The following is a 15970-nucleotide window of genomic DNA, read 5'->3' on the forward strand; positions in this document are numbered from 1 at the left end:
TGGAAGCATATCTATGATGACACCTCCACTAAAATTTTCAACTGCTATTTTCTTTTAGCCGGCACTTCATTCAGTTACTGAGCATCTTTGCTTACACAGCAGCAAGCAAATCAGTGCTTAGTGGATAGTCCAGATATTGCAGCAGAGGTTTGCAATCTTGCCCTCAGGTAAGCATTACCGTTTTCCTCACAGATGTCTCCTCACCATTGCAGTATCTACTCATACTCCTCCAGGCTGTTTCTAGCCTTCTAGAACCTTCTGTTGTGGTACACTTGTGCCTTTGTAACGTGCACAGCTGGATGCACAACCATCGTGTACCTTGCCTAGGAGGCAACCTATGAACATTAGCATTATTAAATACCTTTTAAATGAACTGTAAAACTGTGCGTAAAAGCCCGATATCCCAGTCGCTGTGACATGCATAACATGATTGCAGTTGTAGATAGCTTGTATGGCCATCTATGATTTATACTAAGAGAAACTGACATCATTCTAACCTAACATTTCTCTACTTGTCTCCTTGTAAGCAGTCCCAAATACAGAATTTAAAGGCACATTCTTCCTTGTGTGCCCAAAATGCATTCTGCAGTTGAAAAAAAACCCATAAAAAAATCCACGTATATCTACCACTTTCACAGCTCACCAGAGGACTAAGGTACCTTCTTAACTCCTTCAGATCATTTATGCAGTGGCGAGAAAAGAGTGACAGTCTCCCTCAAAATTTTGAGAACGCCACATGGAACAAGAGTCAACTCACAGGTACAGTCAGCTTTCCAAATAGCTCCTGAGGCAACACAACAAATCATGTTGTCATTTTCTCCTTCCTCGAGGCAAAAGTATATCCAAGCTTCATGATAATAGTTTCTCTGTAAGCAGAACTACTGCTGTCAACCTTGAAAAGAAGTTTCATGTAACATTAAAAAAAAGAAAAAAGCTTTAGAGCTTTAGCTAATATTAAAAAAAAGAAAAAAAGCTTTAGAGCTTTAGCTCACAATTAACTGCGTCACATGCACACACCAAAAATGGTAGAGAAATAGTAAAATTTGAAAGATAAGTAAAAAGACAGGGGATACTGGACACTGCAAAGCATTCACTCACAAAAAAAAGAATAGAGGTGGATTCTGTACTCGGCTCCACCCAAGCGATTTCAGTGAATTCAAATGGATTACAGGAGTGGAACAGAGCTGCAGCCTAGCTAAGCACTCTACTCTGCACTTACTCAAAGGCATTTCCTATTTTTCTGCTTGTGATTTTTCCATGACCATGTCAGATGGCTCTATTTTGTTACTGAAGTCGTTTCAGTTAGCTGAACAGACTGTTTAGTTCTGAAAAACAGGACAATATCAAATGACCTATACTGCTTAACTGCTGGAAAATGGCAAATAGTAAATTTTGCAGTCAAATATATGACTGACAATGCATTTCTCATGAATATTCCATCTTCCCATTTCAAAACTGCTTTTCACAGTTATTTATGCATAAAAATGGACACAAATTAGCATTGAACACTCTTCAAGTCACAGTGTGGTTGTGAAATGAAGTGCTGCCTGTGAAGAAAAAATTGCTGAAAACCAGTTCTGGTACGCTGCCAGTCTTAACCCATTTTACATCCATTTTATGTTGAAGAGGAAGCTTTTTTTTTTTTTTTTTTAAGAAATAGATTTCTGATTACTGTTGCTCCTTCTACACTTAAATACATCCTCAAGTATGCTGCCCTCAAGCTCTTAGAGCTCATTGCCCCTGCTGATGGAATTATACAGCTCCCCAACTCCATTACATGTCTGAAGAAATAATATTTTTTCCAGAAATGCTAAGCGTTTTCTATGCAGATTTAAGGAGTGTCACGAGGTCATCAATCTCAGCAGGCTTGGTCTGCTTTTTCAACGTTCTGACTGGTTTTCAGCTGTACAGACAGGCATAGGAATGAGAAGTGCCAAACCCCTGCCAGTGGCTGCTCAGCAACAGGGGAGAGGTGGGGGAGGACAGATTTGGAGACGAGGTGGCTTTAAGGAAGGGTGCTCAGCACCCTGAAAGAAACCAATGACATCGTCCTCTGTTCACAGAATAGACACTCATGGAACAGCAGAAGAAAAGCAGAGTAGTACATAAAACACAGTGCAAATTTAGCAACGTATTATAAATACAAATGAAGAACGTGAACTCAGTTACAGAACAATCCCAAACAAATCAGCGTCAAGTAATGCCAATTTCTGTGGGGTTATTGCAACAATAAAGAACACATAATGGTTTAATTATAGAGGCTTTCCTTGATTTCTTTTTAACAAGTATGAAGCTGTGTCAAAGAAACTAGTTTTTAAAGTGCTATATAGGACTTGTTCAGTTCTTTTTGTACTTACTTGTAGATTACACCTTGCAAAATGTAAGTCCATTAACATAAAAGCAGTACTGACTATAACACTGAACTAATCTAACCCCCACACTTAAATTTCTCACTCCACATTCACAGAAAACACAAGCCAGCCTGGGAGCACAAATAGGTGCTAATGAGTTCCATCAATACATAGAAGGGAAAGGTTTATTTTCACATATGCAGGTGAGATGCGCTCCAAATCCCATGAAAACTCATGGGAGTTTTAGCGTTCATTTCAGCATGCATATGATCATTCAATGTTTTGGACAAAAACAAATCCGAATCTTACTAGACAAAGCTGTGAGAATATTAATGATACTTGGTCTGTTTGGACGTCTTGTCTACTGATTTAATGCATTTATTATCTACAAATCACTTCTGCTGATGTCAAAAATACATTCTGCTTTCACATAATAGTTACACGTACTTAAATAAAGGATGACAGACTGAAGTCCACTACAACAGTTTCCAAGGAAATTCCCAGCCTTTTGAGTCATCAAATTGCTACAAAGTGATAATTTTAGTCTTGGGAAGCAGAAGTCATCCCCAAACTGAAGCCATTTCCAACTTTCCTATTTCAATACCACTTGCAGAGCAAACAAGCAAAGAAACAAGCATTTCTAAAAGTCATGTCCAAGTTAATTGTAGCTTCTTCCTAAAATGCAGAATCTCTCACACACCATCCTGAGGAAAACTGACTTGAGCCTACCATGCTACAACCTGAACTTAAAAAACCCTGTCATTTATGAAACACCACCCCCAATTAATGCCATTAATAAAGAGACGTTTTTAACAACAAAACTAAAAGCAAGTGGTCACTGGCTGCAGAAATGGATTCCGATGAACCACGTAGGATGCTGTTTTCCATCTCCTTACACTATACTCACTGTGGTTTCCACCTAAGACTTCTTTTACTGAGAGGCAGTAACGGTTTCTTGATATTTTGGCTTGCAAGGATTTTGCCATGGGACTTAACCCAGCTCTTTAGATACAGTACAAAGGTATGTCAGCACTAGTCTAGCAGGAAGGGGCTGGAGGGGAAAGGGTTGGAGGTACCTACTGAGGCTAAAACAGCTGCTAGGAAGGATACGATCAGTGCCAGGAAACAACACAGCACCTTTAATCATTTCTCCCATGATGCACCCTACTGACCACATGTCAACTGAAAATAAAAATGAAATGAAAGTAAACAAGAAAACAGGAACAGAGAAACAAATAAATGAGAAGACTTATCCAATCATGCCATAGCACAGAGCCTGCAGCCCACACCGCAGACACAGACCTGCCCGTCACTCTCTGCTGATGATTTTCTGCTTGAGCATGCAAGTTCCAGGACAACACAGCAGGTCTGAGAAAAAACAACTCCAACAGTTTTCTATAGCCCAATGTGGGTGAAAAACAACGCTATTAAAGAAAACCAAGTGAGACCCACGGCTGGCTCCTGTGTCATAATACAACTTTAAAATTTACTGATTAATTTTGTCTTTTTTAAGTTTTCATTTGCATTCATTACACAGGTTGATACTGCTTTGTATTGTAAATGAATGCTGATCTCTGTATTCAATGAGGATATGCAAATTGCTTTTCCTTTATCCTTTCAGTTACCAGAGATCCATGCGTATTTTCACAAGCTGAACTGCCAGAAGCCACAAAAGGAACTTGGGTCCTCGTGAAGACATATCCACCTCTTATTTAGTGGTATGAATAGAATTTGTTGAGATCATTTGACTCCAATAATGCTTGCTTTAGAGCCTGTTGGCTCACTTCCACTGAACCTCAGTGGTGCCAGCAGTCCATAATAAGAGTCTTGAGAATCTCATAGGATTTCCATTTGCTATGATAGGAAACTGTGATTTCTAAATAGGACGGTTGAGACACAGAAGCACTACGCTGTACCTTCTGCATTGAAATTCAGAGCAAACCTTCTGCATTGAAATTCAGGGACTATTTACCTTGTACAAAGAAGAACAGTTCAGCTGGGTCAAACAAAGCTAACCACAATCTACACTGGAACAGAGATGAAAATCAGACTCCCTGTATCCAGAGTAAGGGATTAAGGTGGCGTTTGCCCCCATATCAATAGCATGAAACCACATTACCTCTGCTGTCCTTGCTCTATGATAAGTCACAGGGCATGGAAGCAAGAAAAGGGAAAGACTGGTTTCTCAGGGCCAGAAACTGGGGAAAAAAATTAAAGTGTCATACTGCTTGGTTAAATTTATTCTTCTAATTTCATATTGAGCAACAGTTTAAAGTGGATTTGACTTCGAAGGCAAATGTCCTATCTGTGGAAATCTTTACATGCCTGGGTCTAAGGTTCCCTGTTGCTTTATTTGGCATATGAAAAGCTTCATCACTACACAATAAATAAATCAATAAACAAATGAAGATATAAATAAAAAGCTACTTGTTTGGAAGCAAGAAGCAAACCTAGAGATGCAAATTATTGCTGCTTTCATGACAAGCTAAATGGCATGCAAAAGATCAGGAAAGATAGAGCAAGTAGTTGTTTGTTCATCTGTTATTAATTCCTTTTTATTTTCAGAGGCTGTCTTCTGACATTACTGCTCTATGCTGTGCTCAAGAGCAAAACCACAAAAGCTGAAGTCATGACTTACTAAACTGCAAACTCTGTAAAGCTGAGATATTTCTCCTCTCCTGCTGAGTTTTAGGAAGGAAGCTCTTTGAAAATTTCCAAATCAGAAGAAGCAAAGATGAACATCTGAGTATAACTAATGTCCAAAGAGAAAAAAACTGTGCTTTCTTGACTGTTGCCTCTTTTTCCTCTCCTGAACCAATTAGAAATTAGACCAAATTAGAACCCAGAGTTTCACTGCATGTTTAAGAAAAGCAGTTAGTTGGAGGTTAGGAATTTCAGCATACACAGCAGCAGCTGTCAAAAGCCCCAGTTAAGGCACCCAGAGTCGTGCAAAGCTCCCTAAGGGACTGCAGAACAAAAACCTAAGCCTCAATCCTCAGTTTCATTTAGTCCAACATCAATACAGATGTACTCTGAGTAACTTCAGTCATATGAGCATCAGAAGCACCAACCAACCACAATCTCCAAACATTTGCACTCAACTCCAAAGCACCAAAAATTTACATTTTGTTAAAGATTTTTTCCAAATGCAAGATATTCACGAAGACTGGCAATGCTCCACCAACATGTGGAATATCCTGAAGCTATAATCAAATGCAGGCTAACTTATAGTCACAGAGACCTCTGAGTGACTCTAGGTAAAACTTCAGTTTAGCAACTAGGAGATTTTTAATTTGTTCAAAATCTCTACAAACCAGATTATTGCACAGAGCTGCTCTGAAATGTATTCCCGAGTGTGTACATATCCTTCAAAATATAAGTAAGTTTTACAAGGACACCAAATGCCTCCCTGGCGTAGCCACCTTGAATAAATGCCCACCACAAACTACATGCAAGTGTTTTCCTTAACAAAGGAAATATTTCACTCATACAGCAAATCTTAACCGCTGGGACACCTCCTTGTCCTGATTCCATGCCAAACAGTTAAAAAAATACCCTCTACAGTGATTGTGTCAGGGCTGTCTTGCAAAACATTTGGGGAATGAATATGTCCTCCATGGGAACCTCAAAAAATCTCCCTCGGGGCTTGAACAGAGTTTGGGAAGGCTGAGCAGAAGTTGTTCTGTTGCCACACATGCATGCCCCCTGCACCCCAAACCCTCCTGTATCCTGGGGAAGCAGTCTAGTCTGGCCACTTACGTGGCCCTTCACAGGGAAGGTGACCAGAAGAGATGGTGAGAAGAGAAGGGAGAGTTGGGATGGAAGAACATTAATAAGACATCTGTTCCTCTTTCTGCTTTAGTCTCATGTACTTCCTGATCCAAATGAGTGCTTGCTCATCCTTTCAGGTTTCAGATTCCCTTCAGCAAAGGTGCAGAAGGATCAGGAACTGCAGAACTAGCCAAAGATATTTCTATATGGAAGGGATCGAAGCTAGACTTCCATGGCTACCTCCCTTGTAACTCAGCTGTAGATGGAATTTCCTCGTCTGTTTTCCTTCTGTAGGCTGCTCCTACCATACTGGATGAATTGGAAAAAGCATGGGTGTCACTCTGACACTGAAGACACCATGGTTTCCTTCTTCATTCCTCCATAATGGCCCTGCATTCCCCTCCTGCCAAACTGCAGGTTCTCTGAGAATTGACAAAACACAATGAAAGGGAGCCTATAAGGAAAATCTGCAACTGTTCTTGTTAGAACTCCTACTGAAGTGGCTCTTCAGACCTGCACTCAGTCATCTCTGGTTTGCATTCCATGAAAGTCATGACATTCAAATTAAAATTCATGAAATGCATGCCACGGGATATTCTGGAGACCAGAGATGCGGGTGCAGCTGAATGAGCTTTGCTATCTTTCCCAACTTTGTGGGCTAGTTCACACTTCCTCTCTGCCCTGAGCATGAGAATGCCAACCATTCGCATTTGTTAATAACTCCCGTTTAAGTGATGCAGAAATCGCCCCTCTGCAAGCTGAAGAGAGATGATCATGTCCCCAAAATTGACTTGGGAAGACTATGTTAGACATATTTATGAAGCAAATCATGATACCTGATTTTATTTGTGTAACTGCAGTCCAAAATATTTAGCACACAATGCTGTTTCCCAATGGCTGAGGTACAAACTCTAGTAAAACTTCAAGGCGCCAGCATTCCTGTCACAACACAGTGAGCTTCTCTCTCCAAATCCTCCTAAAATGGAAAGACACCTTGCTGGGTAGGACCTCCCTTTACCTCCATCTCTGTTGTTGAGTGGTCCTGCAGATCTGCACTGAGGTCTGCTCTGAAGAACCAGAGGCCCTTAATTAGGCCCTTAATTACTTGAATTTTTAGGAATAAAAAATAGATCAATCTGTATTGGACACTGCAGCTTGTTTTTACAGGTTTTTCTGTTGTTTCCATGCAATAAAAAAAAGGACATGGTTTATAAAAATACTTGATAATTCTGGGTAATACATAGGCAAAGCTGCTTTTTTTCATGAGCTCCAGATAGCACAGCTACAAAGGCTTCAGACTGCTGATGTCAAGGGAAGTTTGTGATGTGCAGTACTCCTGGCAATTGTGAAGATAGCACAAACACTTGACAAAGATTAAAAGCCTCCCAAACCCACCAAACCCTTCCCTCTCTCAATTCTGTCTAAATCATGGCAACCTCCCAGTTTTGTGACATTCCAATCTCAGGACCTCACTGTGATACTAAAAGCCTTCCCTTGTATTTATTGTATGCATGGATTTCAACATGTTTTAACAAGTGCTCAGCACAGTATCAGCTCAATCCATTAAGATTTCTGGAGAAAGTCTTTCCTTTCTAATTTGAAACACCACTTTCCACATGATGTTATTAAAACCTTAATATTTCTCAATAACAATAATAAGGTTCCAAAGTGTTTGAACATTGCATTATTGACTTCTAATTTACTACCTGCAACTGAAGCTGCAAAACACTGTAGAGTACAGCTGCTCTCCTGAGAGATTCTACATGGACCGAAAGGGAGTTGCCACAATTTCATGTGTCAGACTTCAAACCAAAGTATGACTTTATCTTTTTTTCTTTTTTTTTTTTTTTTTTTTTTTTTTTTTTTTAACTCTGTTGAGTTCCAAACTGATATGCATCATGCCTTCTTATGACATAGCTGAGCTGTCACTCTCTGGGATTCAGACTAGCACATGCTCACCTTCATTTGTCACAGACAGAATTGATCTGCAGTAGACAGGCAGGTGCCAGAGCCTGGCCCACCTGGAAAAATGCAGAGGGAGGTTTGAATCACATGCAGATCTGTGCTCTCCCTCAGAGGCTGGCCCTTAGGCTGCAGTGCCAAACAAGTGCTGAAAAACTATTGTTTTTCCTTGGGAACTCATGCTTCACTGCCCCTTTCAGAACAGCAGAGCTTGCAGAGGGATTGGAAGTGATATCACAGGATATTAAGAGGCATGTGTATATTAAGAAAAGGCCGTGGGAATCCTGAAGATGCAAGCTCAAGAATGAGTGGAGGCATGAAGAATGACTCACGCCCTTCCCCGTCACCCATTTTCTTTTGAATATAACTATATAAAAAAATCATCACAGTAAGAGAGACCCATGGAGAATCTTGCCAAGGAATGTTGAACACATTACTCTGTATCTAACAGACAGTAACATTTAAAACATGTTGCAGATCCTGCAGTTGATAACTTCAGATCCTCTTTTTAGTTTAATTTAAATGTTGAAGTATCTCTTCCCAGGTCTCAAAGAGTATTCAAGTACACTCATTTTACCTCTTCCAGCAGGAATCCCACAGATTCCTGCTACAATACAAACAGATTAGCATATCATATAAGTATACCTATATTTTTTCATGTCTGATAAATGATATGTAATTTTGAGTGTGTTCTAGACCTCTACTTTGATCCCGACCAAATACCTACATGCTCTTGACAAAAGACACTTTAGTACTGTTTTGTCTACAAGTTCTAAATTCTCTGCTCAACTGTACCAGTGAAACTCAGCTAAAATTAGTACAGTTGCCATCAAGCAAAAGCTGATTAATGGCATAGAAAGAAGGAAGAAAAACCCAACATTTGAGACAATCCAATTTTCATAAGCGTCTGAAAAGGCAATTAACTTGCCTTGGCTGAAATTTATATGAGGCAGCAGTAGGTGTAGCACGTATCTACACCTCAACACTTGGCCACTTTTGAAACTGCATGTTCAGCCCCATGCTTTAAGGTGAATGTTGGTAAATGAAAAATCTTCCTTGTAGAAGCTGTGATCCACTCCAAACACCACACAGATAGCATGGAGCTCTTATACTAAGTGCAAATTGCACTAGAAACTGTTATTTTTTTATATATATATACACACACACAGACACACTAGAGTATACATATCTGAATTTAAAAGAAAGAGAAGAATGGCAACAGCCAAATCATTTTCACAGCTACACTGTAGTCTCTTTGAGACAGACCTTATGTCATATGAGCAAACTTCCCCCAATAACATCACCATAATTCAAACTCTTTCTATATTCTCAGAAAAGTCCCGAGTCCAAAACCAAATACCATATACCCAGGGAGGAATCATCCATCTGAACAAAATCCAAACTTAGCCATCGATGCCATCCTAGCTAACAGACAATTAAGGAGCAGGCTAACGCGTACCAGCTGATCCAACCTGGAGAGCCAGGACAGCCATTCTTAATAGTTTCTTTTAAATAAACCTGATGCTAATTGTTGGTTTTGATTTTTTTAAAAGACAAAACAAGCCTTAAGAAAATAATACTGGGAATACAAAAGACAACAGACTGCACTAAACAGAAGTGCAGATGTTTTATTATAGCAAAGTTTAAGAAAACCCCCAGCATGCTGTGAAAATAAAATAGAATACTCTCTGTCAGTTGTCAGAGAGCATCTCTTAATTCCACCATTCTCAAAGACAGCTGGTGGACAAAGGAATTTTTGAAAACTGGACACAGAAAACATTAACTTCATCTGTTAATGCTGACTTCTCACAATCCATTTTGGATGTTCACAGTTACATAAAATAAGTTCGTATTTTTTTCTCTCTTGCTATCTTAATGGTATTTTCTTTTTTGACTGTCTTAGACTCTAAACTATTTGCAGTAGGAATTCTGTTTTCCATATTCACCACTGTAATCCAGACCTAACCAAATTTAAGACACTTGGCTGTTATCACAATATATTTCTATGACTAAATCACTGTTTCCCCTTTGATCTGCTGAAAGACTCACACATGAACTTGCTAGAGTACCATCCTTATTTCTACCCAGTACTCTCCAGGAGGCTGGAAGGTGTTCCTGTTTTTCTGAAAACCAGCTGGCTCATTACAAACTGACAGCACTCGAATGGACCAATCCTCAAGCCCTGCTGTATCTCAAGTGTCCTACTAGGTCAATTAGATTAAACACCTCATCAATACTCACAGAGCCATTATTTTCAAGGACTGTTTGGCAGTTTTCTAATGAAAATAGCACTTGACTGAACACATGTTCAGAGAACATTTTAATAAAGTTAAGAAACACACACAATTTTTATAAAATGCGTAACTTAACATTTATACTAACCGGGACAGTTATCATACACTGGTACATGTAGTCTATAAAGAGTTCAGAGCTTTCTTATAGTAAATTAGAGAGAGATTCTTATTTATGTAGATGAAATGATCTGAAATTAATCTTCTCCGTGTTTTAATTTCCATGAATACTTTAAAAATGGAATTTCATTTAAAGTCAGCAGCACCTAAGTGCAATGGTAATTTAGTGCGATGGTTTAGCTAAGATTAACTTTTTTAAATTTTTCTTTCCATAAAACTTGGCAGTAGCTGTGAAATTTTTCTTAGATGTATACTGTGCTTTACATGACTCTTATTACACCCCAGGCTAGAAACGAGTAAGCTCCTTATATTGATAGCAAGTGCACACAGTAGGCGTTCTTCTGAATAATTAAAAAGAACTGAAAATTTTGGTCTCTATACAGACTTGCCTCTTTCAGCTAGAAAGTCCACTGCTGGAAGGCCTCAAGAAACCCAAGGGAAGCTTTATTGTAACGTTGTTCTGTGAAGTTTACCTGCAGCTGCATAACTGCGTCTCCAGCTATTCCTATACCTTGGAGGCAAACTAGATTGGCTCATCGACAGCCACAGAGGGAGGAGAAATAATATGGACCCATACACAAACTTGTCTTTCCAACACTGAACACTCTTATTCATGGGGCCAAAGTGGTTAACAAATGACTATTGACTTGGACATGAATGTAGAGATTCTATTTTTTTTCTTTTCTTTTAAAAAAAACAAAACCAAACAACCAACCAACTTCCAACTTGCCAGAATAAACCCACACTAAAATGTGGTAGCAGTTACGACTGGTACATATACACTGTATTTCAGGGTATGGGATTTCAAATTATTTTAAAAGTTGGACTATCCCACAATTTACACAATGTTTTCTGCATTGTTCAAAAATTCAGTTTTTGTTTTTAACAGATACTGAAATGTTAAAAGGTATTTTAAAAATATTCTGTCCCTGAATAAGACACTGTCATAAGAGATTATTGTCACAGCCAGACAGAAACCAATTAATTCTCATGTTTGAATGATTTTTTAAGAGCAATGTTGTTTAAATTATATAGCTTTCTGGAAACGGGCAGAAGAACATGAGTCTAAAATTTCACTTGTTGAGAAAGAAGAGCAACCCACTAACCACGGTGCTACACTTTTACACTGAAATAGCTTTTTTTCTGTATTCTGGTTGCTTATCAACTAAAAACTCAATTAGACTTCTCTCCACATAGATTAAATAGAAACTTCCTCACTATTTACAGCTGAACCTCAAGTATATTATAGATCATTTTCTTTGTACATTAAAAAAAAAAAAAGAAAAAGAGCACAGTATTTGGGGGAAAAGTTATGATGGTAATTCTGAGGTGTTGTTACCACTGAAACACAGCATAACTATCACTCTGAATTACAGGTCTCATGAATGCTGGGAGCTGCTCTGTACAGTCAGTTTCGAGCAGAAGGTGGGTGAGCAGCCTGCTCCACACGTTGCAGGAAAAGCTCAGCACCTATGGGGTGACATCTCAAAACTATCCACTAATAATAAAAAACACCATTCTTATTCCACTAATAATAAAAAATCACCATTCTTACTTCATTGTTTTGTATCCAATAACTTTCCAGTCCATATTCCTGTAAGACTGGAAGCCAGTACAATGCTGCTGTTTCCTCCTCAGCAAATAGGAGGTACCTGCACTTTCCCCATCTACCTGTTAGTAAAGTATAACTGCATCTTCACCTCGCTAATGGGCAGAGCTCCGTTTTCAGAGAAAGTTGACAGAACTGTGAAAATAGGACAGCAGGACCTAACTCTGACAAATGTACAGGAATCACTCAAGAGCCAGTGAAAAAAATAATTACTTCCATGACTACATATTTGTAAAAGCTGAGTTTTCTCCGCACCAACTGCCAGTGTCTGCTGATGCCAGATTTTTATAGTGTCTTTCTGCCAACCCGCTGAAAATAATATGCCTTTTTGTTTCTGAAATTTGAAAACATGTTATGTTGCTGCATTTTATTGATGGGCAAAATACACACTATTTACACTTCCCAGCCATTGTGGGCAGGTTGTCTGGCCTACCCTGTGATAAACTGAAGGGTAAGTAAACACCTTCTGAAAATAATATCAGCCAAGACAGAAGAACAAGATGGAAGGGAAATATAGTTTAATTAATGACATAGACCTCATGCAACTAAAGGAATGTCCATTTTTAAATCAAGAAAATCTGATTTCAGGCCAATTTGGAAACTACAGCAGATAAACGGTTGCCTTAAAATGGGTGAGTGAAATTCTTCATTTTGTTTTTAAAAGAAAAAAAATGTTGTATTTACTCAACTCTGAGCCCATACAGCATTGAGATGAATCCAAATCCACGATGCATTAGCAAGCAAAAGATTATGATGTCACCACAAATGTTATGAAGTCACTACTTCCGAAACATAATAGCAGAAAAACAGATTTACAGGAATCAGATGGGCCAAGTTAGAATTCTTTTCTTTTTTTCTTATTTTTCCTTTGAAGAAAAAGTAAAGCTATCCAATTTGCAGTCATAATGCTTGTTTTCTATAGTGCTTATTAGTATGACTACATAAAGTGGAATGATTACAGGTTTTAAAATAAAGTAACTTATTTGTCTGAAATAATTCTGTGCATCTGTTTTTCATTTTCAATTTTGTTCATATCAGTAGTGCGCTATTTTAATTTACTCATACCTCTGGGATTCAACTTTTTGCTTCTATCTTTACAGTCCTGGTATAGTCATTGTATGGTAAAAGGGATGGGGTGGAGGAGAGGAACAAATAATAGGTGAAGCTGCAGCAAATGGCACAAGGATACAGTCCCTTCCTGGAAAGAGGATTTTGTGGCGAACCATTTCTCCCATAATGCATCCCACAGACCATATATCCACTAGAACAGCAGAGACGGGGAAGTGAAGAAGGAGGAAAAAAAGCAAAGTTAACTACAACATTTCACTCCTAAAGGAGGGGGAAAAGAGCAGGTTGATCAGAACAGTACAGTTTGTTTTGTGGTTTTGTTAGGGTTTTTTTCATGTCTCACCAAAAGCTAAAACTAATAAGTAAAAGCTGTGTCAGTCAGCTCAATGGTAGTTAGAAACAATGGTGGAAAAAGTTTAAAATCAACATTTTTGGGAAAAGGCCCACAGCTAGCAAGTAAAGATCAAGTAACAACTGCACAGACCCATGGTATACACTGAATTTATGGTGAAAAACAATTTTTTTTTTTTGTTAAAAAACAAAAGCAAAAAAACCCCAAACCCAGACAATGATCATCTGGAATAAAACCTACTTGGGGCCAGGCAGTTTCTAGGCTTTGTACTGCAGGACTGAGTCTCTCTGCAGCAGTACACGAGAAGTTCCAAATGGAACTGCTGACACGAGTAATGGCCATGTAGATAAATACCCCCTTAAGGGTTATTTAAAACTCATGCTTCAGGATCTGTAACTATGTCCTATCTGTAGGTACCTATATATATGTATCTGTCCGTACCTACATACTGACTGGAAACAACTAGAGGGTGTGACCTGTGTGGACTCTGCTTTTTACTGCATACATACTCAAAATAAATGCTAAAACAAATGCTTCGCAGGACAAGTACCAACAAGAATAAGAGCATTTCTTATCTTCCTGATCCTGCCTTCAGCTTTTAGATGCAATTGCATAGCTATCTCCTTCACTTGGGGGGGGGATTTTTTTACCCTTTAAGTCTTACAAGAAAAAAGCAGATAGGTAGTTGCATAGTATGCACAGAAAGAAAAGACCTGTATTCCGTGTGAAGGGGAAAAAATTGTTTTCAAATACTTTAAAAGACTATGTTGTTTCTCAGCTTTGAATTCTCATTTTGTGGTCATGTTTGACATACACGACCAGTTTCTCCTCTTTTTCTTCCCCCTTTTTGTCCTTCAAAAGCAATCCAAAACAAACCAAAGAAACAAACAAACAACTCATTTCTTGGTAAAACAAAATAAAGGTGAAATGTTCCATTTGGGAAAAGGAGGGTACAGGTATCAGGGGCATAGGATAGCAAGAGCATGCCTGAGGCAGCGGCAGAGTTTTCTTCATAGTGACAGTTTTGGGACCTTCCACAGAAGTGCAGCAAACTGGTGATAATTATGCATCTTTAGCCAACCAAGTGCAGAAAGAAAATTAAAGCAGTGAACAGTCCTTATACAGGCAGTGTACATAGTAAAAGGAAAAAAAAGTAGGGGAGCTTCAGTAATGTGGCATCATAGGCCAGAGCAGGGAAGCAAAGAACAACCCTTTCTGTTGACTTCCTTGGGAGCTGGATCAGAGCCTCCAAGCCGACTGGCTCTTCACACATTCCTTTTCAAATATTTTGTTTTCTTTCTCTATTTACTTTATTTTCATTGTACAAGTAAGATGAGATTATTCATCTTGAGCCAGATTCATTGCCCAGGGAAGTCAAAGGAAGTCTCTATGTTAACTTCAATGGGCATTTGATCAGGGACCTTTGGATGTGGCAAACATTCTTAGTACCTTCCCAGCTGTGTACTTCATCGCAAAAGTGTGTCTAACTTTTTCTTGGTGCGATTTTAATCACGTGAAAAGCGAGTGCTTTCTCTGTCCTTTCAGGGACAATAACAACAACAATGGTAATCATCTACTAAATTTCTGGAGAGAAAAAAAAATAAACGCAAAATAATTCATTTCACAGTAGAAGGACCTCTGGAGATTGATTAAGGAACTATCTAAATCGTGCTGAGCCTAGTGCAAATTTCTAGTGGCACTATCAAAAATATCGATTACAAAATGCTTTAAAGAAGATTACTCCTTTTTCAGAAATTATTCTGTATTCTTAGACTCTGCTTAATAATTTTCTACTTTTTAGACTTTAATATTAAATTGTGTGCTGTAAACTCACAAACTTTACATGTAATTCATGCAGAGACTTACCGATTTTGGAAGAGGTTGTATAAGCATGCCTTTATTCTTGCTTAAGTCATGGAACCAGCTCCCAAAATCAGTTTCACTGCCTTTTACAGGATGCAGTTGGCTGTTAGTAAAAGTTTTCCCGCAGGTTAGCTAGCCTCTTCAATGTAAATTAAGTAGGATACTTTTTAAGAAATTCCTGGTTTTGATGTTTGCTATATTCGTCATCGAAAAGTCTCCTTGTCAAACAGACAAGTAGTAGCTTTTGACAGCAGAATCTGAGTCATAGCAGATTTTTCTCCACTATACGTTGTATACCCCCTCCTTTCCTGCCTGGGCTACCTGGCACTCAGATCCAGTTCTCAGTTTTGTTACAAAATGAGAACCACTCATAAAATTTTCCCTTCATCCCCTGCAAAATGTGAATTCTTCCTTACTTGCTTCTCTATAGCAAGCACCCCCTACTTGCTTTTCACAATCTTTCCAGGGACCAAGAGGTATCCAGATCCCTCACAGACTGTTCAGAGCAAAATCTTATTTACATCTAGGGAGATTACATACAAATTAGGTGCATGCTTTTTTAGCTTCAGCTTTTCCCCTTCTC

The 15970-nt window shown here is 38.7% G+C and overlaps 1 protein-coding gene across 8 annotated transcripts in view; it reads right to left on the reverse strand.

The window, feature by feature from the left end:
• The window catches only part of MAPK10 (mitogen-activated protein kinase 10), a 171137-nt gene that overhangs the window by 36111 nt on the left and 119056 nt on the right, over positions 1 to 15970 (reverse strand). For 7 of the 8 annotated variants that reach the window (XM_063335094.1, XM_063335098.1, XM_063335095.1 and 4 more), the window contains one exon: positions 13294 to 13365. In XM_063335094.1, coding sequence (XP_063191164.1) covers positions 13294 to 13365 — 72 coding nt within the window. Of the gene's footprint in view, positions 1 to 3461; positions 3534 to 13293; positions 13366 to 15970 lie in introns of all 8 variants that reach the window. The other variant, XM_063335101.1, reaches the window with a different exon arrangement.

Source organism: Chroicocephalus ridibundus, chromosome 5 (assembly GCF_963924245.1).
Source record: "Chroicocephalus ridibundus chromosome 5, bChrRid1.1, whole genome shotgun sequence".
NCBI classification, from domain to species: domain Eukaryota; kingdom Metazoa; phylum Chordata; class Aves; order Charadriiformes; family Laridae; genus Chroicocephalus; species Chroicocephalus ridibundus.